The 26,432-nt window shown below is 42.8% G+C and overlaps 1 protein-coding gene across 1 annotated transcript in view; it reads left to right on the top strand.

Moving 5' to 3' along the window:
• The first annotated feature begins 321 nt into the window (after positions 1-321).
• NWD1 (NACHT and WD repeat domain containing 1) overlaps positions 322-26,432 on the top strand; it is a 49,655-nt gene continuing 23,544 nt past the window's right edge. Inside the window, exons 1-13 of the mRNA XM_069964428.1 lie at positions 322-424; positions 2,242-2,327; positions 2,910-3,026; positions 5,978-6,332; positions 14,547-14,902; positions 16,648-16,968; positions 17,051-17,649; positions 18,214-18,417; positions 18,942-19,101; positions 19,205-19,322; positions 20,919-21,083; positions 22,983-23,180; positions 25,448-25,570. Of these exons, the coding sequence (XP_069820529.1) occupies positions 322-424; positions 2,242-2,327; positions 2,910-3,026; positions 5,978-6,332; positions 14,547-14,902; positions 16,648-16,968; positions 17,051-17,649; positions 18,214-18,417; positions 18,942-19,101; positions 19,205-19,322; positions 20,919-21,083; positions 22,983-23,180; positions 25,448-25,570 (2,905 nt within the window). The remainder of the gene's footprint in view (positions 425-2,241; positions 2,328-2,909; positions 3,027-5,977; positions 6,333-14,546; positions 14,903-16,647; positions 16,969-17,050; positions 17,650-18,213; positions 18,418-18,941; positions 19,102-19,204; positions 19,323-20,918; positions 21,084-22,982; positions 23,181-25,447; positions 25,571-26,432) is intronic.

Raw genomic sequence — 26,432 nt, forward strand, 5'->3', positions numbered from 1 at the left:
GCGGGGAAAGAGTCCACTATAGGTTTTCCTCGTGTGTAGGTTCCATGTTATACGGAACGAGAGAATAAGCCCTAACTGCCAATGTGTGAGTTGAACTGCAAAAGGGCCCAGTAAGGCAAGAGCCCACATAACCACATAAACCTTGGGCTTGTACTGGTGAAACTACTTACATTTTGCAAGACTTACTAGAACAATATAATGTATACATAAAATGTTACAGCATACAGTAAAGAATTCTTGGGAACATATCATGTGGTTTAAGGGAACAGCAGCATCCCATTTACTTGATGTCATAGTATTTACCTATGTTATTTACAGAAAATGGATTCCGGGAACATAAAGGATATTCTACAAGGGAAGGCACAAATTTTGCCTGTTGAGTCATCCAAGAGTGTACGACTGTTTGTAAGCTCCACTTTTTCAGGTAAGATTGTTTTACACTGTGGAGAAGCAAAAATCATACAGTATAAGGCTATGTTCACACTGCGTATGTTTCCTTCCGTAGTGCAAACTGCGAATATACGCACGTAGTTTTGAGGTTGATGCGTTCGCTTGAAAGTATACGATATACACCCGCACAATGCACACTACGCATGAGCTTACATCCGGATCGTATACGGCGCCGTGAAAAATGAACAAGACCATTGTTTGAGGACGGAAATGTTGAAACTCAGGGCCGTGGATTTCAGTGCGGTCCCGTACGGAGTACTTATTTCAGCCAAATTGAACTTGATTTTTCGATCCAAACGGTTCTGTGAGTTTTATTGGGCTGGGCGAAGATTTCCAAGTAAATGACCTGTTTCAGATCGCTTCGAAACAAGCTAGGGAAGCATAACTGTACTACGGGCGTATGTTCGCGGTTCGTACGCATTCGGCCGCATGTCTATTTTTCCCACGCCCGTAGTTTCAGCCGCACATGTACGGCGGCATACGAACTACGGACGGAAACATACGCAGTGTGAACATAGCCCCCCGGCTGGGTTCAGTCAGTATTGTGGTCCTCATATTGCAACCAAAACCAGGAGTGGATTAAAAACACAGAAAGGATCTGTTCACACAATGTTGAAATTGAGTGGATGTCCGCCATTTAATGGCAAATATTTGCTGTTATTTTAAAACAACGGCTGTTGTATTGAAATAATGGCAGTTATTTACTGTTATATGGTGGCCATCCACTCAATTTCAACATTGTGTGAACAGATCCTTTCTGTGTTTTTAATCCACTCCTGGTTTTGGTTGCAATATGAGGACCACAATACTGACTGAAATATACGTAGTGTGAACCCAGCCTTAAAGGGATATTCAGGCGGAAAAAAATGTTTCAAATCAACCGGTGTCAGAAAGTTATATAAATTTTTAATTTACTTTTAATAAAAAATCTCAAGTAAAAATCTTCCAGTACTTATCAGCTGCTGTATGACCTCTGTCTATGACAGGAACTGCTCAAAGGAGTAGCAAATCCCCATAGAAAACCTTTCCAGACAGAGGTGGCAGTAGAGAGCACTATGGCAGACTGGAAAGCACTATATATATATATATATATATATATATATATATATATATATATATAAATAAATATAACGATATCTGTGTTGTCAGTTTCCAGGGCTGTAAGAATGATACAAGGATCGTTCATGCAGCCCATCTGTTTGATTTCTCGTGCTGTGTACAGGTACTGCAAACAAGCTGCCAATCTCACTGATTGGTGCTTGTTTGCGGGTCCCATGCCCAAGAAATCTTTGCCGGTAAAATTACCTTTATAAATGTTTAAAACTTTATGAGACCAGTTGATTTCTCACTGCGAAATCCGCTGCGGATACTTGCCCATGCATTTGACTGGGCTAACATACTCACAGCGGAATTGTCATCCACTGCGAGTATGTGACACTTAGCACCGTTAACCCCCGCAGCCCTGAAGCAGCGCATTGATTGGCTGACCGTCGGAAGATGCTGGGAGGCCCCGAAGCGAGCAGGAGCCTGGAGCAGGTAATGTAAGCAGGGCTGCAGGGGTTAACGGCGCTGAGCTTCACATACTCGCAGTGGGATGACAAACAGGCTGCAAGTATATCAGTCCATTCAAATGCATGGGCAAGTATCATCAGCCGATTTCGCTGCAAATTCGCAGTGAGAAATCCTCTGCGGATACGCTGTGTGTGAAAGCACCCTTAAGCTTTAAGTTTTTTGTATATGAATGAAACTTACTGTGCATTTAAATCTCTCATTGTCATGTACAACTTCTAGATATGGCTGAAGAACGTAATGCACTTTTGGAGATGGCCTATCCTGAGATACAAGCTTTTTGTCAGAAACATGGATTAACATTTGAGGTAACCTCTTTAATAATATAAATCGGCAGCTGTAGGTAAAAAGGTTAATGTACAATTTATTTTATGTGAGAGCTGTCTGCACTAGCATAGAACACTACATAAATCTGTGAAGGACCAAGCCAATTTTGGCCTTAAAGGGGTTTTCCCATTAAGATACATAGGTTTTAATAGATGTTTCATGTGAAATTAGACATAAAAATATCCAGAATTAAAAGTCCAACAAAGCAGCTGTGCACCACCTTCAGTGCCAAAAGGATTAGTGCATCATACATGCAAGGACTGCCTGTCAGCAGCCCCCACAACATAATGCGGAGAGAAAGCGCCAAGGGTCTTCTATGCTCTTTAGAAACATAAAAATATGTTTCATATTTGAATCTTCATGGATCAGTTTAGCTACCATTTTAATTTCCACATGTGAGTAAGGTGGATTGTGGGAAAGGATGCATGTTATCACTGGGGTAGACCTAGCAGATAAAAAGGGACATGTTTAAAGTTGAGATTCTGTTAGTTTTCCTTTAAACCTTGTATTATCAGGTGTTTATTTCTCTCTCTTCCACTTCTAATAAATATTCCTACCTATAGGTGGTGGACATGCGCTGGGGTATACGAGATTATGCCTCCGTAGATCACATGACCACAGATCTTTGTCTTAAGGAAATAGAAGCTTGTCGGAACACTTCTATTGGACCATACTTTATAGTAAGTCATTTCCATTTCTCAATACTTCAGCTTTACAAAATAATGCTTATTTCTTTTATGTGTGAATAGGAGGAGCTAATAAAGGTTAAGAATATCTTAATTTTGCCACTATTTGTGGTGGCATTGGTTCAAATAAAAAGAGGAACAAGAGCCAATACACAATGCAGATGTTTTAAACATTATCCATGTGAAAAAGTAATTGTCCCTTTATTTACTTTATATGTCCCCATGTTTCATTAGTTATGCTGCTAGGTACAAGCCCAATATTAAATAATTGGTATTATGTATACTAACATTGAAGAAATACTCCTGACCTTTATTTTATGTAATAAAATGTATTATAAATGTTATAGGATAAAGAGATCATATTCTAGAGATGAGCGAGGCGAATCCAGCTAATCAAAATTTGCTGCAAATGGGGCTGTCAAAAAACAAATTGGACCGAATCCAGCTAATCAATATTTGCTGTAAATGGGGCTTTTAAAAAACGAATTGGACCACTTATGCTGTCTGGAGCGTCACTGGGCGGGAGAAAGGGATTAACCATAATCCCTAGTGCCTGTCTAATCAGTTGCAGGCCCCTCTGTGATGTCAGCCCCTCACTCTCTATATAAGGCAGTTCATTTAAAGAGGTGGCCAGTCTGCTGTGTGTGTGGAGGAGAGAGCAGGATGGCAGAAGGCAGTTAGAGCAGAGCAGGGAGATACTAACAGAGCTCATCTCTATCATTTTCCATTAAAAATGCTTGACCAGGAAGAATGTATTATCATCTCACTGGAATGCATGGTGATGATACAGGGATTACAACAGAGCTAAAAATACCTATACAGATATAATGGATATAGTGATAGACCTTGAGGACTCTGAGAGCTTGTAGTGCTATGCTGTTTACACAGTTCTCATTATAGTCAATGGGAGTTATGCAAATTTAATAAAACATTGTTTTCAATCATAATCCATCGTAATTCAATTCAATATTTCTTACCTTGAATCTGCAGTTTTAGAAATATCACATGAATGGCCCTAATGCACTGCTTGCCTTGCCACAGCCCTCATATATAAACGACCACCCTGTGGATTTTGTGGCCTAAACTTTGTTAGGGTGCTTTTCCAGGCACTATATTTGGGTTTGCAAGCGAATTGAGGAGCTAAAACATAAGAAACACCACTACAGGACCCCATTTTAGAAAATGCAATTCGCAAGGAATCTAGGGCATATGTATGGCAAAGTGAGCTTTTAGCCTCTCACAGATGTTTTATGTTTATCTATTATTTATTATTTGATTTCTTAGAACCAAGACTTAAAAATGAAAAATTGCAATTTTTCAAAAAATGTGTAGTTTGTCTCAAAATCCTCAAGATACATTAAGGTATAAGCACCCCAAAATGTATTATACAACTTTTCCTGAGTAAGGTAGCACCCCAGATGTTGTCATGAACTCCTGCCTGTGCACACAGCAGGGCTTAGATGGAGAGCCATTATGCACATTTAGGCACATGTAGCTGGAACTGCTTTTGTGCAACTTGCACATTTACAGTGCTGCATGGCAGTGGAAATCCCCCCATAAGTGTCCCCATTTGGGAAATTACACTGCTAAAATTATTTATTTAAGGGTGTAAGGAACATTTAGACCCCACTAGTGTTAGAGAAAAGTTTTTAGTATACTATAAAAATGAAAATTAGCAGCGTTTAAAAGAGAAGTCTGGTGAAAATTTTTATTAATGTATTGTATTGCCCCCCCCCAAAAGTTATACAAATCACCAATATACACTTATTATGGGAAATGCTTATAAAGCGCTTTTTTCCCTGTAAGTGTATATTGGTGATTTGTATAACTTTTGAGGGGCAATCAGTAGTGGATTATAATAGGGGCGTTTCGGGCGGTAGCCCGGGGCCCTGAGCTCCTGGGGGGCCCATGACCACCCAAAAAGACTTTTACTTTCAGTGGTATACTGTCTCCTGGCTACACTTCCGCCATGATTTGCAAAAAATTACTGTTTTTTATGTCGATTTTGCACAAATCAGGACATCATGACATTATCTGTCCTGTACTATGAACCCCAGGTTAGTGCTGCCATAGTTACAGTGGGGTGGGGGGGCCCAGGCTTGGTGAACAGCCCGGGGCCTATGGTAAAGTTAATCCGCCCCTGGGGGCAATGCAGTACTTTAATAAAAATTTTCACCAGACTTCTCCTTTAGGGGGGTTAATGACAGGCAGCTGCGGGACTGCGGCTGCCTGCCATTCCTGAGGTATGTGCAGCAGGAACGTAAATAGCTGTATGGCTGACGTGAAGGGGTTAAAATACTCATTGATACATGATTGGAGCCCACACGGTCACACTGCGGGCATCCCGATTAGACAGTGACAGGAGTGCAGCTCCTGTCACTGTTGTAAGTGTGGCACTGCAGGGTTTAATGACAGGCCACCACACGATCATGGCAGCCCATCATTAAAAATAAGGGCCTGGCTGCATAAAGCAGCCGGTCCCCACATGCTATGAAATGAGCTCAGTTAAAGGAAGCAGAAGATGGCAGATTGGGCGATTTGTCAGCACCCCCCCCCAAGCCTGAAGGGATTATATTTTTCAAAGCAATGTGCATATCAGCCTTAGCATGTGTGTTCCTGCTGTGCTTTCTACATTTCACTAAAGATTATTCTAAACAAAGAACACAAACTAGTGCAGACACTGAATATAACTGTGCCATTGCCTGTCCTTTGTCTATACCAATGATAACAAACCTCTCTTGGGTGTCTTTAGCGTTACAACACAAACCTCAATAAACCTTTCCTCAGAGACTTTTAAATAACCATCAAAACAAACATATGCTTAATTGTGTTCAACAATAGTATGTAATAGTATGTGTATGTAGGATGGAACGTAGCCAAGTGAAGTGATCAGGTTTATCTATATCTCATTTATTTATTTAAAAATATGTGTTATTTTTTAAAAGGGTTTAGTTGGCAATCGCTATGGATACAGACCAATGCCTCGAATTATAGAAGAAGAAGAATTTAACATTCTATACAAGAAAATGCTCAAGGATGAAGCCAAAGCTCATCTTTTGACTCGTTGGTATTGGAAAGACATGAATGCTGTTCCTCCAAGACATGTATTCCAACCCATAACAGTTCATTTTCCTAATTTCTCTGATACGGATCCATCCCATGCCAAAATCCAGGCAAAGGAAGCCAAGGAGTGGAAGGAAGTCGAGAGGCAGCTATCAAGTGCATTACGTTTAGCTGCACAAGCTGCATATGTTGAAGGCTTGCTTAGTTTACAGCAAAAACATAAGTATTATAGATCAGGTTTGTATTTTCAAAACATGTGCAATATAATGGGTGGTACTATGTTTTTATGCAGAACGCTGTAAAAGTAATATCAAAATCATGATTTACATTCACTTAGTATTGTTCATGTGGCCAATGCATTGCTATTGGCCGAACATCTCCTGTTTAGAAAGAGAGATGTGTGGTCGATAACCATTATTTTACTGGCCGCACAAAAGATACAATCAGCTAACAAGATCTCTGGTCTTTGTTAACACTGGTTAATGATAATCAGCCTGTGTAGCGACCTGCTGACTCTCCACTGACACCACCTGGGTTGGTTGTGTTGGATTTTTTACCTCCTGACCCTATTTTTCTGGAAAGGATAAGTTGGCACTAAAGCAGTCTAGCTGCGACTTCCCACTCCATACACATAAAGCAATAGTGTTATAACTGTAATTGTTATAACTGTTATTGACAATGTATGGCCATCTTAACTGCTTATTAGAAGTACAAAAGCAGCATTCGAGCAATTGCCCATGTCAACCAACAAGGTCACTGCTTTCATATTCCAAACATCCTCTGAAATATGAAAAATATAATCTGATTTGTTGCCATGGAAACCTACTTCATTGTTTACTTCTACAAGTATTGAATACCTCTCCCCCAATGGTTTATTGTTAGGGCTGTGTTGTCATCACTTGTTCCGGGCCGCCATTGCACCCACTCCTCCTGCCCCTCTCCCCATGCGGACGTCTCACCGCTCCTCGGTCCACCTCCCCGCTGTCACAGATTTAGAGGCACAGGACGTCCCTAATTGGGTATGCACCCAAACACCTTCTCACTCTAAATATGTGCACCTGTCCTGCCCTTCTTTGTTGGAGCCTTTGCATGCTTTCCATAGCCTGTGGTCCCAGCTCTCTGTGATTCCTGCCCATGATTTCTGCTGTCTATGGTTCCAGCCGTAAGTGCTGCTGTCTTCCTGCCTGCCTACGTCCAGCTGAACCTCAGCCGCCACCGCCAACAAGCCTAGCCAGGGGTAGCGATCTGGGGGTCATCTGCAGCAGCAAGTCCATCTCGCCTTGTGGTGGGCACTGGTGAAGACCAGTGGCCCCTTAGACTCTGCTCCCTGATGCGGCTTACACCATTGCTAGTGGTGGTACAGTGGATCCACAGATTAGGGAGTAAATATGGTGTGCGCTGTTTAACAAAATCTGTGGCAAGGTCCACATAACCACCAATATGTGGCCTGGTAGGCCCAGGCTGGGACGTTACATCTCCCTAATTGTCCACTGGGTTAATGTACTGGTGGCTGGGGCTCAGGCCTGAAGCGTTTTGGCACTTGTCCTACCACCACCCTGGATTACTTGATGTCAATCCTTGCCTCCTGTTGCCTCCTCCTGATGCACCACCAACTTCAGCACAGCCGGAGATGAGTAACAGCAGGCTGTTCTGAAACTCATCTGTCTGTGTGGAGCAGCCAAGGGGTATGGAACAGCAGAAAGACTAGCGATTGTTGTTGCTCAACTTTAATTCAGGCACGGTGGTGTGCGATAATGGGCAGCGCGGCAACGCACTGATTGGCTGACCGCCGGGAGATGTTGGGAGGCCCCTGAAGCAAGCAGGAGCCTGGACCAGGTGATGTGTGCTCCGGGCCGGGGCTGCGGGGGTTAAAAGGGCCAGGTTACATATCCGCAGCAGAAATAAAATTCCGCTGCGGATATGTAACCCATAGACCTTCACACTACATGGATCCGCAGCGGATTTCGCTGCAAACCCGCAGTGTGAAATCCGCTGCGGATCAGGTATGTGTGAAGGCACCCTTAAAGACAATGCTGCAGGTAATATGGGAGCAGGACATAGTGGACATAGTGGAGTGTCAGATGGCCAGTGGCACTTTTCTCCCAAATTGCATGGCAAAGTGAAGTAACCTCTTCATTATGGAGCTTACAAAAAAATTGTTTAATTGTTTAACAATCTAAAAACAATAATTCTTGTGAGGATTAGGCACCTGGCCACAGTAGATAGGCCCTGGAGAAAACTCTCCCCCAGAGGGGGGACAGAGGAGACAGTGCTGTGGAGGGTGCGGGGAGTGGGGGTGTTTGGGTGATAACCAGTGGCGTAGCTATAGGGGTCGCCGGGGTCGCCATGGCGACCGGGCCCCTACGCTAGGGGGGCGCGCACGGCCCCCCCTTGCCACTTGTGACACTGTCACTTTAAGCATCCCGAGAAGCTGCAGCCGCGCAGCTTCTCGGGATGCACAGATCGCTTTGATGTTCCGCCCTGAGCACATTGAGCGGGCGGAACATTACAGCGATCAGAATACAGGGGCAACTCTGTATAGGGGGCAACTCTGGGGGCATTATTAGTTCATGGGGGCACCTCTGGAGGCATTATTAGTTCATGGGGGCACCTCTGGGGGCATTATTAGTTCATGGGGGCACCTCTGGGGGCATTATTAGCTCATGGGGGCACCTCTGGGGGCATTATTAGCTCATGGGGGCACTTCTGGGGGCATTATTAGCTCATGGGGGCACCTCTGGGGGCATTATTAGTTGATGGGGGCACCTCTGGGGGCATTATTAGTTCATGGGGGCACCTCTGGGGGCATTATTAGTCCATGGGGGCACCTCTGGGGGCATTATTAGCTCCTGAGGGCACCTCTGGGGGCATTATTAGCTCATGAGGGCACCTCTGGGGCCATTATTTGTTCATGGGGGCACCTCTGGGGGCATAATTAGCTCATGAGGGCACCTCTGGGAGCATTATTATTGTATGGGGGCACCTCTGGGGCCATTATTAGCTCATGGGGGCACAGCAGGGGATCCTACATACAGGGGGCATCCCACATTCCTACTCACTTTACTGCACATTACACCAAACAGTGCAGTTACTATGGGAGCCTACAGGAGGAAGGAAGGGAAGGAAGTTGCTAGAAATGTGCGGAGCCTAAATTGTTTGTCTCGCAGGTTCTAAGGGGATGAAACGTATCTGGAAGGAATCATCTTGGAGGACTGGGCCGGATGAAGAGGAAAAGGGAAAGTGATGCCTCAGATCAAAGAAGACATCACTGGTGAGTCACTGTATGACGGTTTTCTTATTTTGTAGAACATCATTTAGTAGGGGTGCCCCGAGGTGGAAAAGGTTGGGAAGCACTGCGCTAATCTGTCCCGCTGCGCCCGCTGGTACATGCTGTCATCTGATTGGGCCTCTTACCTAATCAGATGACAGCAAGTACCAGCGCCCCCTCCTCCAGACATCTGCCTTGGCGGCCCAAGCTATGTCCTATGGCCGTATCTTTACCGCGTTGAGCTCCAGCTTGTGCTGCATCTATATTATCTGTACTCAGAGATATCACTGTGTTATCTGTGGTGTTACATAGGACTGCAGGGGACATCTACTACATGATCTGTACTCAGAGATATCACTGTGTTATCTGTGGTGTTACATAGGACTGCAGGTGACATCTACTACATTATCTGTACTCAGAGATATCACTGCGTTATCTGTGGTGTTACATAGGACTGCAGATGACTACTACATTATCTGTACTCAGAGGGATATCACTGTTATCTGTGGTGTTACATAGGACTGCAGGTGATATCAGGTGACTTCTCCAGGTTGCAGAAGTTCAAACTTCATCATGCCCTGCTGACAGTTTATAATGGGAGTTGTAGTTTTGCAGCATGTGGCTCTTCAGGTTGCAGCACTACAACCCCCATCGTTTCCAACTGGCAGTTCATGATGAGAGTTGTAGTTTTTCAGCTGTAGAGTCAAAGATTGGAATACAATGATTAGACAATGACACAGTACAGTCCATTATCTATAGGGGGCAGTAGTGCAGTACATGAGGTGGAGGCAGTGACAGGGCATTAGAACATGGTGGCACATTAGGGCCCATCAGCCTTTAGCTACGCCCCTGGTGATAACATTAACCCCTTCAAGACCAAGCCTATTTGCACCTAAAAGACCAGGCTCATTTTTCAAAATCTGACCTGTCTCACTTTATGCGCTTATAGCTCAGTGATGCTTTAACGTATGCTTACGATTCTGAGACTGTTTTTTTGTCACATATGGCACTTTATATTAGGGGCAAAATTTGGTCACTACTTTGTGTGTTTCTTGTGAAAAACATCAAAATATCATGAAAAATTAAAAAAATTAGCATTTTATGAACTTTGAAATTCTCTGCTTCTAAAAAAAGAAAGTCGTATCACATAAATTAGTTACTAAGTCACATTACCGATATGTCCTCTTTATTCTGGCTTCATTTCATAAACATATTAAACTTTTTTAGGGTGTTACGGGGCTTAGAAATTTATCAGCAAATTACCACATTTTCGTGAAAGTTTCAAAAACTGATTTTTTTAGGTCTTTTTTTAAGTTGATTTAGGAGGTTTGTATACTGGAAACCCCCATAAGTGACCCCATTTTGGAAACTACACACCTTAAAGAATTAATCTAGGGGTATAATGAGCATTTTAACCCTACAGGGGCTGGAGGAAAGTATTCACCATTAGGCCGTAAAAAAATGAAAATAATATATACGTTTAGATTAAAGTTTCTCATTTTCAAAAGGAACATGAGAGAAAAAGCACCCCGAAATTTGTAACGCAGGTTCTCTTGAGTACTACGGTACCCCATATGTGGGCGTAAACCACTGTATGGGCACACAGCGGGGCTCAGAAGGAAGGGAGCGCCAATTAGCTTTTCCATTGCAGATTTTGCTGAAGAAGTTTCCGAGCGCCAGGTGCGTTTGCAGAGCCCCTGTAGTGTCCGCAGGGAGAAAAACCCCCATAAGTCACCCCATTTTGGAAAGTGCACCCCTCAAAGAATTTATCTTGGGGTAGGATGAGCATTTTGACCCCACAGGTGTTAGAGGAAAGTATTCAAAATTAGACAGTAAAAATGAAAAACTCAAATTTATCCAATAATATGTTCGTTTAGTTTGAAATTTCTCAATTTCACGAGTAACAAGAGAAAAATAGTACCCTAAAATTTGTAATGCAGGTTCTCCTGAGTAAAAAGTTACCTCATATGTGGGCATAAACCACTGCATGGGCACACAGTGGGGCTCAGAAGGAAAGGAGCGCCAATTAGCTTTTTTTAATGCAGATTTTGCTGAAGACGTTTCTGAGTACCAGGTGCGTTTGCAGTGCCCCTGCAGTGCCAGCGCAGTAAAATCTCGCCATAAGTCACCCCATTTTGGAAAGTGCACCCCTCAAAGAATTCATTTTGGGGTGTGGTGAGCATTTTGACCCCACAGGTATTAGAGGAAAGTATTCAAAAGTAGACAGTAAAAAAGAAAAACTCGAATTTTTCCAATAATATGTTCCTTTAGTTTGAAATTTCTCAATTTCACGAGGAACAGGAGAGAAAATTCACCACAAAATCTGTAACACAGGTTCTCCTGAGTAGAACGGTACCCCATATGTGGGCATAAACCCCTGTATGGGCACCCAGCCGGGCTCAGAAGGGAAGGAGCGCCAATTAGCATTTTCCGTGCAGATTTTTCTCAAGAAGTTTCTGAGCACCAGGTGCGTTTGCAGCGCCTCTGTAATGTCTACAGAATAGAACCCCCCCAAAAGTCACCCCATTTTGGAAAGTAAACCCCTCAAAGAATTCATCTTGGGGTAGGATGAGCATTATGGCCCCACAGGTATTAGAGGAAAGTATTCATTGGCTGATCGTTGATATAGGTTTGAACCTATAATTGTCGGGTGACAACCGCGCATCGCTACATGTAACAGCGGTGCGTGGCCGGCGGCTGACGATATACATTACCTATCCATGCTGCAGGCCTCCTCCTGTGCTCTTCTTCTCCCGGGTCCCGTGCGCTCCAGCTCAAGGACCGGGACCGCTGCGGCCAGTGATTGGCTGAAAATCACCTGGACTATTGATTTCTGAAACGAAAGTGACACTTAAAGGTCAAAGCCAATTTTCGTTACTGCACTTTTGCTTTTGCCACTTTATGTTTAAAAGGCCATAGCACTTGCATTTTTTCACCTAGAGACCCACATGAGCCCTTATTTTTGACAGGCTTTATTTTCCCATAAAATATGCAGCAAAACCGGGAAAAAAATCATTTGCGCTGTCAAATAAAAAAAAAAAGGAATTTGTTTTAATTTCAGTGAGTTTCGTGTTTACGCTGTTCGCCCTATGGTAAAACTGACATGTTATCTATGTTCATCACATCAGTACGATTACAACGATATGTAACTCTTATGACTTTTATTTTATTTGTCGGTTTTTAAAAAATGAAAACCTTTTTAAAAAACTAAAAGTGTTTAAAATCGCTCTATTCCCATCCTTAGAATGCTTTTATTTTTTGGTCTATGGGGCTGTGTGAGGTGTAATTTTTTGTGCCATGATCTGTACTTTCTATCGGTGTCTTGTTTGCGTATTAATGCATATTTTTGATTATATTTATTACATTTTTTCTAGATTTCATGCAACAAAAAATGCGCAAATTTTGCACTTTGGAATTCTTTTGCGCTTATGCCGTTTACCGTGCGAGATCAGGAATGTGATAATTTAATAGTTCGGCCAATTACGCATGTGACGATACAAAATATGTTTGTTTATTTATAATTATAAAATGGGAAAAGGGGGGGTTATTTGGACTTATTAGGGGAGGGAATTTTTTATAAATAAAAAAACATTTTTACTTCACTTTTTACTTTAACTAGAAGTCACCCTGGGGGACTTCTATACACACAGCATTGATCTCTCATAGCGATCAATGCTGTGTATATACACAGCAATGATCAGTGAGATCAGTGATACATTACTCTGGTCTGCTGCAGACCATAGCAATGTATTGCCGAGCCGGGATCAGTGCCATTGCGACGCTGAGGCCTGGCCAGAAGAACGGATCTCCCCTGATCATGTGCCCCTGAGATCTATCCAGCTAGAAACCTGGGACATGTAGAGCATTTAAATGCAGCTGTCAGGTTTGACAGCTGCATTTAGATGCTTAATTAGCCGGCGTTGCATCGAGAACCGCGTCAGCCAATAGAGGTGCTCCCTGGCCACACATAGCAGAGCAGCGACGTCCAGAGCAAGGTCACAGCAGGACCCCTCTCTGAACTCCTCTCGTGCTGCCTTGACGTACGATGTACGTCATGTGATGTGAAGGGGTTAAAATGCTTGGACACACTAAAATGGAATTGATGTGGCAATACTGTCAACTGGTATATATTTTAGTATATATAAAATAAACTGCCAAGACTGAGAAAAGTTTGTGGTCAATGGCCAAATTAGATTAGACACACTCTGGTTCCCACTATTCAGAAAAAATGTTGTTTTTATTTTAAATGAACTGGCCCACAATAGCCCCAACTATTTTTGATAGCCCAGCTGTATTATTGTCCTGCACCATATACTTCTCATTTGTAATACACATAACAAAAATATGTATGTAGCCCCCCAACTGTTTTCCATTAGCCCAGCTGTGTAACTGTCATGCATCAAAGACATTTAATTTTTGTATAGAGAGAACCAAATTATGGCTATACAGCGGACCAAACTCTTTCCCCAGCCTCCGATTATTAACCATGAGTGCACTTGTAGTTCAATTTAAAAAAATATGTTGATGTTTTTCAGTCAGTTACTTTCTCACAGCCACCCGCTCCTTAGCTCAGACAATCCCACTGTTTTAGGACACTTGTTAGGGCCTTTCTATCCCTGCCTGCAATCAGCAACTTTTCCCTTGTGTGAACAAAGGTCTGAAACTGGGCGTCCCACTGACATTCTGAGCCACCAGCCCATCAGCACAGACAACTCCACTGTGGGGCACTTATTAAAGTTTTGGAGCTTCCCTAGCTCTCCCTGCCTGCAGCGCCAACCTCTATACTAACCAGCAGCAGAATGGCAGCGGGGCGCATGACCAACTTGTTATACACCAAGGTCATTAATGGGATTGCCAGGGTAATAGTGATGCATACAAGCTTGCTGATTGGCTCAGCAGCCTTTCAACAAACCTTATTGAACAACAACGAACAGATACATGAACAAATGCATTACTGTTGTTGTATTGGTTGGTTCATGTGTACGGGCACATGTGTCCATGCATGATTCAAGTTCACTCATCCCTACCCATAAACTCATCTATAAAGTTACTATGCCCCAGTCTACCACTCACACAATTAAACTGAAGGAGCCATGATTGAATGACTTTTGCAACTTCTAATATTTCCATTTAGTAACAGAGTGGAGATATCTACTTACTGTTTTCTTCACAATGTTTTTCAGTGACAGAATGTGAAATTGAATGCGGACTCCTGGCCTGTGGAACTGATCAAGCAGGCTCCACTATCTTCTTTAGGGAAGTAAAGGATTTGGAATTCAGTAAGGATAAGTTCTCCTACCTCATAGATGTCAATGACGAAGGAAGTCCAGATACAGAAGCTCAAGAACTTCTAGGTGAATTAAAGAAAAGGATAACAGAGGAGCATTCTGATAAACTAAAGACTCACACAGTGGAAATGAGCATACAGATGTCTAAAGAAACATATCTACAGAAACTCTGTGACCAAGTCATTGCTGTGATCAATCATCAAATACTTAACTCTTTATCCAGGAAGGACTCTTACCTGCAAGGATCACATGTAAGCAAAAGTATCCTTAACATCTTCACTACACATGAGCAAACCTCCAGCATGTTCTGGTTCGTCCAAGCCCAAACTCTTAGCATTTGGTTACTGGAGCCTGAAGAAGTTGCATGCAGCCAATCATTGGAGCAAGTCTTTGTTATCTGAATACCCCCACACGGATGGATACAGCCATAGGCTATGTTCACACTATGTAAGTTCCGCAGAAATCACAGGCGTTGTTACAACGGCCGTGATGTCTGCAGTACTTACATAGTGCTGCAGGCTGAGGGAATCCTGGCCGTGATTCACTGAATAGCAGCCACAAAAAACTGACAAGTCAGTTTTCTATGGCGCCGCTAGGGATCCTGGCCAGAGTGTATACTATGTCAGTGCAAACTAAACACGCTTAAAAATTGTAGTCACAACTTAAAGCGAATGTACCACTAGGTACATTGCTTTATGTTTTTTTTACATTAATAGATCAGCACTGGTGCAGGGATGCTGGTGGCATGATCCTTTTTTCTTTTATTCCCGAGCACCGGCCAGGCATGCAGCACTAGTGGAGGGACTGTCAGCCACCAGTTGGACTATCTTACAGTACCTCCCCTCTAGAGCCTCGTCACAGAGGTGAGGGGAGATTGTCATGCTGGGGGCAGGCGGGCTGGCCCATCCTGGAAAACCCCTTTATTAATAAAGTGAATCTGTACCAGCCACTACCCACCCCCATACCAGTACTGTTTTGTGCACTTCATCACGCCATGTCCTGTGCGGGGTTGGCCTTTCTCCTGGGGCAAGTATATTGGCTAAAAACAGAATTTATTCCGGAAGGGAGTCATGAAATGGGTCCCAGAGCATTAATACCCTAGGCCTAGGACCCACCTCATAACTCCCTGCCAGAATAAAGGCCAACCCCTAGACCAGCCATAGCGTGATGGAGTGCATAAAATTATACCGACGGTTTGGGGACGGCAGCATGGCTGGTACAGATTCACACGTAATAAGTTTGCTGCAAACTCGTTACATATGAATGTATCTTTCTTTAACAAAAATTAATTATACCATCTCCAGTCTACATATTCAATTCCAGGTTGGGTCATTATATACATATATATATCATATATAACATATATATATATATATATATATATACAAACACACAGTATACACGCACACACACGCATATACACATGACATGTAACACATTCTACATTACAATCATGCATTATACAACTACGTTCATACACATTGCCACTACACACTACATATACAGGAAATATACTTACTACTTTTCAGTGGCTTGCTGGGTGCAGTGGTGCACATGTATCTGGCAGCATGTGATCCTCACACAGCCTGCAGACCTTCTCCCCTGGTTCGTCCCAACTGCTGTAACTTGTCACAGCAGGATGACAGAGGTCTGGGCCATGTGCACAGAGGAGCCGGAGGAAGGGGGAGGGGGTTCGTAAGGGAACGAGCACACACACACCTCAATCTGCAGCCCAACGCCCTGCAGCCTCCGTGTGAGCCTCTGCCATTACTGTGGAGGCTGACTCTGAGATGCTGCAGGGAGCTTCCAGTGCGCTCCTGCCCTGACTCAATATTGTAATTGTGGCAGGAGGCCCCCCAGTGGATGGAGGCCCTGGGCAATTGCCCTGTTGGCCCCCCCCCCCCCTAACGCTGGCCCTGTCTGTAATCTTCACCCATGTGAATTGCTAGTAAATTCTACAGAAACAATGCACTACAATATGGTTATTTGTTTTTAGAAGCAGCACCCATGGCTAGGATGGCTGATGCAAGAAGTTACACATCACCTGTTTCTCTCTCGGGAAAAGTCAGAAGTATTTTGTGGCCGACAGGACATGTTGCAAAGAATTGTAGGTCATGTGAAGGAGAAGGGTGTATGGCCTCCTCTTGTTATCTATGGAGCTTCTGGGTCAGGAAAAACTGCACTAATGTGTAAGGCCTTTGATATGGTTAAGCATTCAGTGGCTAATAATGGGAATTATATATTGGTCCTGCGACTTCTCGGCACATCACCACAAAGCTCGGAGATACATGATGTGCTGAAGAGTATTTGTTACCAGGTAGGTTAATATGACACTTCCCTTAGTTATATTGTCAGAATAAATGTTACCTCATATGATATTGTCTTGTCTTTCCATGAAGGTGTGCTTAGCACTGGATTTACCACCACCCAGTCCTCAGGTTACTAATATTTACAATGAAACTGTAAGGTTTTTTCACCAGATTCTCACAACAGTATCTAATAGAAAAAAAGAGAACCTGGTGTTGTTTCTGGATTCACTTGATCAGCTTTCTGAATCAGATGGCGCCTATCATCTCCACTGGCTGCCCAAAGAATGCCCAAACAATGTACACATTATATTGTCCACATTACCTGAGGAAGGAGGCATCCTGAATACCCTAAGAGAAAACATTACAGATAAAACATCTTACTTGGAAGTTCAATCTCTTTCTGATGAACAAGGAAGTCAGATGATTGAAATGCTCATGTCTTCAGCTGGACGTACGTTGACTCATGAACAACAGAAAATAGTTTTGGACAGTTTCAGGAAATGTGGACAACCCTTGCTTCTTAAACTGGCGTTTGATGAGGCCAGGAGGTGGTCATCTTATACTCCAACCTCTGAGATTCTTATTGCCACTAACACAAAAGAAGCTGTACACCAGTTATACCAGCGTTTGGAAAATATTCATGGGAAAATACTGATATCCCATGCTCTAGGATACATTGTGGCATCCAGGTAAAATGTAAAACTATTATTTTTATTTTCTTATTGTCTTTTAGGTTTTAATGAATTATTACCAGTAGTAATAATGATTTAATATCACAAACCCACAGAAATCACTGTTAGGCTGTGTTCACACAACGTGAGTTGTGTATTAATCACGCCCGTTGTTGCCGATTTGCAACAACGGTCGTGATTAATAGAAAAATTATGTAGTACTGCAGTCTGAGGAAATCCCGGACGGAGTGTCTACACATAGCATACACTCCGCCCGGGATCCCTAGCGGCTGCACAAAACACTGACATGTCAGTTTTGTGCGGCCGCTATTCATTGAATAGCAGCTGCACAAGCCTGACAGGTCACACAATGGAGAGTGTGGCTCCAGCCACACTCTCTATTGTCGGATATGGTTAATTGGGATGCAGGCGCTCAAGTATGCACCCGCATCCCAATTCAGCACAAATAAAGATCATCCGACTGGCCGGGATGATCTTCACTGGCATCGGCCGTTCTGTGACCCAGCCCCCCCCAAAAAAATTACATGATGACTTTAGCTAACTGATATATTGAAATCCTAGGAACGGTTTGTCCGAAGCTGAGCTAAAAGATATTCTCTCCATTGATAATGATGTCCTCGCAGACATTTATCAGTACTGGGCCCCTCCAAATGAAGATGTCATACGAATTCCTTCCCTTTCATGGACCCATCTGCGCTATGATTTAGAGGGCTATTTGGTGGAGAGGCAAGCAGATGAGACCACAGTATTAGGTCTATACCACAGGTATGAAATCCTATAAAAATTGATGAACCCATATCTTGATTACATTACATTAACCACTTTGCTTCCAATAAGGGTAAATTGTAATGCTATTATATGCTGCTACCTTTTAGGCGAATTTTATATACCTAACTTTGTGGCAACACTGGATAACGCTCTTCAGTTTTAACAAAAAATAAGCAAACAATAACAACAACGAGGCTCATTATTGATACCCATAGTTTTGCAATAAAAATGCTGAAGGAACACAAACCTGACATAAACATAAACCTGACATTTGTGTGTTTCTATACTTCTGACTAAGTAGTATATGCATATATTACTCTAGCTATTGGTAATAGTAATTCATCAGAAGTGGTTACTGAAGTTCTTCGACCCATTGACCTTTGTACGGACATTGTTGTGTATGGCAGTTAGACTTTAGCAGAGCACCAGCTTATAATACATATCTCATTTATCTATTGTTCTAGCTAAGACCTAAGTGAGATATATTCATAATTATACTGGTCTATGTTTTCTGTCTATAGGCAGTTCATTGAAGTGGCACACAACATTTACCTGAGTGGGTCAGAGAAGACAAAAAGACATCGTATTCTAGCTGACTACTTTATGGGCACGTGGAGTCTGTGCAGGAAACGTCCCATTAACCTGCCACTTCTTAAGAAATCCCTGAATGCTGATAGAAAGGTATTTATTCATTTTCACATACATTTCTATCTTCCTGTGGGTCTTATATTGTTAAAGCTATAGGGTGGCATTCTCCAATGTTCTGGTTTGAAACTTTTCTCAGGTGGCTCCACAGCCATTATGGTTTTCAGGGAACTTGCCAAATCTCAGAAAAATAAGTGAGCTGCCTTACCATCTTCTTCACGCAGGCCGCTTTGATGAACTGCAGAAGGAAGTCTTAGGTATGTATAATATATTTTGTAGTTGTAAAATTATATTAAAGTGTACTTGTTGTTTCAAACAATATTTAAAACCTGCATGGTTTAGTTGCATTGACCATTCAGAGGGCTGTCAAGGTGATTTAGGGCTCTCTGTGCACAGCAATGCACAGCTGAGCTGTTTCCCAGCAGTACTCACACTTTGACTTTCTTTCCCTTACTGGCCAATCATAGGACAGCCCCTTCTCCTCTCTGCTGATTTAATGGGGGTATGCTGTGCATTTTCCACAGGACCCAGAGGCGTAGCTAGGGGTCCAGCCTAGGGGGAAGATTGAGTCTGAGTGGCCCCTCATCCAATTATGTTACTCACAGAGAACCTCAGCAAACGACAATGCTTTCTGAATAAAAAAAAAAGGTTATATTCTGCTACATTACTCTTTGAACTTAAGTTTCTAAGGGATATTCATGATTAGAAAAACATAGCCACTCTCTTCCGAAACAGTACTACCCCTGTCCTTAGTTTCTGTGTGGTACTAAAGGTATGTAATCCTCCCAGTATGTAGTAATCTCCATGTAGGCAGCCTCCTGGTACCCCCCCCCCCCCAGTAGGCACCCATCCTCCTGATAGTTAGCACCATCCCCCCCTCCAGTAGACTGTATCCATTAAAATAAGCACCCACTGTGGGTAATCCCCCTGTCAGTTAGTCAGCACCCCCACACAAGTACATAGCATCCTCCATTAGGCACCTCCTCCCTAGTAGTTAGCCCCCTACCCCCATGTAGGCATCAGCCTCTTTAATAAAAAAAAAAAAAAGACATGGCTGCAGCACTTCAGTCTTTTAGCGTCTTCTCACTCTATCTGCGCTGCGAGCACACAATGTCACTCATGCGCTGGAGCCCTGGGATAGGAAGCGGCCTTTTGTAGCTGGAGGCAGGCCACAGGAGTGATTGGCGGAGAGAGGAGCAAATGTCACTGCATTGCACTGCCTTTAACTGTTTGCACTCCTCTGGCCCCTAGAACCAGTACACATGTGTAAAGACTGTCTGCAAAAGCAATAGCTCTTGCAGACGGCGGTAACCAGTGCAGTGCTTAGTGCGCTCCCAGCCTGTGTGGACTTGGGAGCCAAAGTCCCCCACCCCCGGTTTTGCTTCTGACAGGACCCGTGCTGTGTCGGAGCATCCTAGTAGTAGAAGATGTCTAATGGTCTAGGGTGAAATATATTTGGATAAATAAATTAGGACATTTATTTCCTAATACTTTACTGTGTTTCTCTTCTCTGGCGCTCATATCACCCCAAACAGTTATGTTTTCAGGATTTCCTGATATAATTTTTGTCAGTGCATAAGGAATTCCTTTAGGTATTCTAGGGGATAGATTCAAATCATGACTTATTTGGGCTAGGAACAGTTAAAGATTTTGTAAATTAAAAATAGGGCCCCAACTGCTGAAATATTGTAGCTGCAATACTGATCCCGGGCACTTCAAGGGGCATTTCTAGGGTCTTAAAAGATCAGAAACATTATACAAAACAATATTTTCTTGAGCTCAGCATTTTCCTCTCTGTGCCATGTGGCATTGATATTTTACCATTTTATTAGTATAAACAAGTCTATTTACAGGCAATATGAACTGGATATCTAGCAAGATAATTTCATGTGGAATCAATAGTCTAATCAAAGACTTTGATATGAGTGTGGAAAGCATGAAAAATGAAGAGGCCAAGCTTGTCCGTGATACACTTCGGCTGTTCCAGCCTACCATGCATTTTATTGAAGGAGAGATAGGTGAGTATTTCTGAAACTGTACAGTTTGTACTGTTCGTCTGTTGCTGTGATCATTTATCATGAGTGGACAAATGACACCATTGCGAATAAGTGACATTAAAACTGCAGACTACCACAGATACAAAGGTGCACAGGAGTGAGCTGACATGCTGCAGTAGAGCAGCTCACTACCAAAATAAACCAGGGGACTACCAGATGTGTAACATCAGCTTAATAAAGCCTACTATGTATACTATTGTATAGGGACTTCAAAACAGAAGGATGGTAACTGTACCTGAGATATGGGGGTTAAGGAAGTGTTAAAGTGAGACTGTCACCCCCTTTTTGCATTTTGACTGCTCTCCACAGGTGTAAGGGGTAAATGTTACAGCTTTCATTACTTATTTTATATCACACCTCATGGTGCTTGTTCTGGTAAAAAGTCGTTTTTATCACCTGTGAATTGATATATGTGGACGGGGCCTCGCGGCCTTTGTGCCACATCGCAAATGTGAAAGGTACCATGTGTTTCCTTGTTCTAACAACTATCTAACAGTGTCAGCAGTGTGGAATGTGAAATGCAGCTGACAGATTCCCTTTAATTCTTTCCCTAGTACAGCCATAAAACTGGTATATAACATGGATGTCCTTATCCCCTTAGTGCTTTTCATAGAGCTATTGACTTCTCAAATCAAAAACCATTCTGGTAAATGTGGCCTTAAAGGTATACTGAATGGTAAATGTAATGATCATTATTGAAGCATGATTGGTTGCCTTACTGAGCAAACAGATTCTAGGAAAAGTGCATTGCAGACAAGATCTGTAACAGGTCCTCCAAAATACCACCAATACCGGCCATCTTCTAAATTTCAACAGTGTGTGGACATAGCCTTTTTGTCCTTTCAATCCACTCCTGGTTTTGGTTGCAAAATACTGAGCAAAAATATTGTGTGGGAACATAGCCTCAGCTTGCATTTTCTGCTTTGGTTGGTGAACTCACATGTCTGTGATTGAGTACACCAACCAAATTCAGAAACCCAGCCTAAGGCTAGCTTCACACTGCCTTAAAATCTTGAACAAACGGCAATAAAAACACCATGGCATTTTTTTGGGTGCAAAAACTCCTGTGGCCAGATGCTACCTGGAAGTCAATGGAAGTTTATGATATGCCTTACACACGTGCTGTTTTTTTGGTAATGGGTTTTTCTCTCCTCTCTGCCATTTTTAGGCTCTTTGGCAGTTTTTCCAAAACACAGCATGCTGAGCGTGTGGTGCTTTTTTTGTGAAAACTGTGGCTTTTTTCCTTCAATAGACTTCAATGGGGTTGTTCTGGTTGTCTTAAAAATGCCACTGTTGTGCATATGGCGTTTTTTTTTTGGTGTTTATGTCACCTTTTTTTGGTCCAGCAGCAAGGTTATGTGATGGCAGAGGAAAAAAAGTTCAACACACAAAAATGCCTAAACCACAAAAAAAAAAAATAATAATTTACAGATTATGTCAAAAATGCCAGAAAAAAACCCAAGTGCATGAAAAAAAAGGCATTGGCAGTTCTTCTGGCGTTTTTTTTTTTGGAGACCTGAAAATGCAACACAAAATGGCACCCTAATGCAGCAATTTAAAGGGGTTATCCAGTGCTACAAAAACATAGCCACTTTCCCCCTACTGTTGTCTCCAGTTTGGGTGGGGTTTTGAAACTCAGTTCCATTGAAGTAAATGGAGCTTAATTGCAAACCGCACCTGAACTGGAGACAACAGCGGGGGGAAAAGTGGCCATGTTTTTGTAGCACTGGATAACCCCTTTAAAGACTCATGGCAAAGCTGCAGATGACAACCTTAGTTATAAGAATACATTAAACAGCTGAACTAATACCTTGTATTGGATGGTCTAACAAAACAAATGTTTTTGTCATGTCAAAACAGATCCTTGCATCATTTATGTGGAGATACTGGCAAGACTACATTTATTTAAATCATCTTATCCAACCTTGATTGGTGATCTCTGCCAGCAATGCTTCACCTGGTTTGATCAGTATCCAAATCCCACTTTTATTCCTATGAGTGGATTTTTTCAGCCACCTGGTGGTCCTCTGCAAACCACCCTTACAGGATTCAAAAAAGGTATGTGAATTGCGACAAGAATCTTTCAAAATTATAGATAAAAACTATCTTAACCCTTTCAGGACCGGTCCAGATAGCGCTTTGAGGACCAGAGGCCATTTTTGAAATCTGACCAGTCTCACTTTAGGTGGTTATACCTCGATGATGCTATAACTTATCCTAGCAATTCTGAGATTGCTTTCTCGTAACATATTGTACTTTAGGTTAGTGGTTAAATTTGGCCGATATCCTTACAATTTTCATGGGTAAAATCACCACATTTCATAATAATATTTGCGGTTTTCAAATTTTTTTTTTCTGCACTCATCGTGCGAGTTTAGTTATGTGATAATTTTATTGCCAGCATCATTACCCACCTGGCAATACTGAATATCTGTACTTTTTTTTCTCTCTACATTTATTATTGCATTGAGGGTTATGGGGATTTTCTGTGTTGTGTAATTATTTTTATTGGTATGTGTTTTATGTTTACTGTTGTACTTTATTTTGCCGTCCCACCATGGGGACATCACTATTTGATTGCCTGATTACAGGCACATTGCATTGCAATGCAGATCTGCATTGCAATGTAATGTGTCTGTAATAGGCAAAGCTGACCAGGCTCAGCCTAAGGGCCACTGTAGTTATGACACAGGAGGCTTTAGGGAAGTGTGATCGTTTCTTCCTCTATTCTACAACATAGGTTCTGCGATCGGCCTGATCGCAGCACCTATAGGGTTAACTGCCCCGATCTGCGATCTGTTCGCGGCACATGGGGAGGGGGCTCGGCAGTCAAAGACAGCCAGGACCCGCCGTGGGTAACTGTACATCCTTGAGCAGTAATTCACTGCAAAAGGGGACGTACAGTTACGACCTGAATGAGTTAAAGGGAAACTGACAACACAGATATTTTTGATCACACCAGCAGTGCATACATACTTTCTGTGCTGTGTGATCCAGCGTGATGCTAAACATGTTCTGTATTCTGGGCTCACAGCGTCACAGGGGCAGGTGCATGGCAATGTTTGCAGCCATCAGGTTCTCCAGCTGCCACTGTATCTTCGGGCCGTTCCACCTCCTCCAGAGGGCGTCAGCCTTAAGACGAAGCAGCGGCCAGAAGCAGACAGTGTCACAGACCCGCCTCTGTGACACTGTCAGCCCAGAATAAAGAACATTTTTTTAGCAACAAGCCAGATCACGCAGCAGAAGGTATGCAGAAGATATATGCATATCTGTCTCAGGGCCAGATACCAAAGGACACCTTCAAAGGTCTTGTGGACGTGCAGTGTCCCAGAACAGGCCATCTTGTCCGTTATTCTATCCCTACATCTTTGTGATAACCATTCCTGTTCTGGAAAGCTATGGTCCACTGCAACTGTGTATTGTGTAACCCCCTGCAGTATTCAGGTTTACTGTTATGCTCATATCTCATGTATATTTCTCTGTATGTGTCTTAATGGTGATGATGCAAAGGCTGGTGTATCACGTGACTGTGCCCTGTTGCCATGGTACCCCCAATGGTCATCGAGCTTTGGCTGGGGTTACCATGTGACTTCCTGTTCTACCTCAGTCTATCTCCTACCACAGAGGGGATAGGTTGTGTGTGTGACTCCTCTTCACCTTCAGAAGAGGAGCCTCAGTGTGCTCTGCTGCTACAGTCCACTGGCTGTGTTCCTGTCTCAAGTCTCAAGATCCTCATCAATACTTTCAGTCATTCTTCTCATCATCTCAATTCATCAACAGCAAGTACTCATCTCAGTCTCATTCCACCCAGCATCTTATCCTCAGTATCACTACTACTCCCATCATTCAGCACGCCATCAGCACAGCCTATTGCAGCATCACCCATTACTCTGCTTTATTCAAGATTGCCTTATTCCCGGTTGCATCTGGAGAGACTGTTGCTACTAGTTACCACCGTTACAATAAATATACAACTACCGCTGTTTCTAAACCTTGGCATTGGTGTAATTATTGGTGCCCTGACTAAGGACAACAAAGAATCGCATGCCTAGTCTCCGCTCGGTCAGGAGCCCGGTTTCCAGCTGTGCCCTCGTGCCTAAACCGTGACAACTATCTGGTAAGCAGCTGCCCCGGTTCCTGCCCGCAACAACATCCTCTCAGCGGAGTGACCCCTAGGGGCCCGGGCATTGCAGACGCAATGCCTTGAAAGGTCAGGGCTGTTTTGGCAGAACCCAGGGAACATACACAGTAACAGGCAGGTGGTTTTAATGCATGACAAATAAGCGTATGCTCAGTGGGGTGACAACATTTTTTTCTTTTTTCAGGCATCACTGTAATGGAAGTATATGCTGACAAGGATCTTCTTCTAGTCGGATCTGATGATGGAACTATGATAGTTTGGAATATCAAGGATATTGAGGTTATCCATACATTAACTGGTCATTCAGGTAGTTGCATGAACACATTTAATATAGAGAAGCTGAAAAGACCAAAATTTTTAATTTTAAGTGTACTAGTAAATAAAGCAAATGTTTAAGCATTGGTTACAATGCTCATGAATTCATAGCAACAAATTAATAATCACATCTGTAGACTGTCTAGTCTAAGTTTGCACTGCTGTGCAAACTGCATGTTCCTGTTCTTTTGGGCACAAACTGCATTTTCCTGTTCTTTTGGGCACTTACAACATAATAAAGGCATGTCAGTTACTGTGTGCCACAATTTTGCCTAAATTTATCACTAACCTATAGGAATATTAAAAAAAACTTTAATTAATGTAACCCAAAATTTATAAAATGATCAAACTCAATATAAAATAGTATTTTCTATTTACTATGATCACTTTATTGATTTTGGGTTACATTAATTAAAGTTTTTTCTAATATTTCTATGGGTTAATGGTAAATTTAGGGTATTTTGGGCTGATTTCTGGCAGCTCTTGGTTTATAAGTTAATTTACCAATTTCCGGTCCACTCTCTTTAGTTACATTTAAAGGGTAGGCACAGCACCGTGGCACCATGGGACTGGCAAGCTGTGTATCCGGAATTCTGGACAGTTTCCGGATGCCCATCTGCAGCTGTCCGGCTTTCTGAATGCTCCTATAGGGTTTTAAAAATCCCTGTGTCTATGCCCAATAGAACCCTATGGCAGGGCCGTCTTAACCATTGGGCATGGTAGGCGGCTGCCCGGGGGCCCATGCGTCCTAGGGGGCCCCTGCCCTGTGACATATTCCCTGGCCCTTTAACTGGGAGTGCTCCTGATCAGCGCTGGTAGATAGGGGCTGTGCACAGCTCGCTCTTGTGGCCGGA

The sequence above is a fragment of the Dendropsophus ebraccatus genome, chromosome 3 (assembly GCF_027789765.1).
Source record: "Dendropsophus ebraccatus isolate aDenEbr1 chromosome 3, aDenEbr1.pat, whole genome shotgun sequence".
Classification (NCBI taxonomy): domain Eukaryota; kingdom Metazoa; phylum Chordata; class Amphibia; order Anura; family Hylidae; genus Dendropsophus; species Dendropsophus ebraccatus.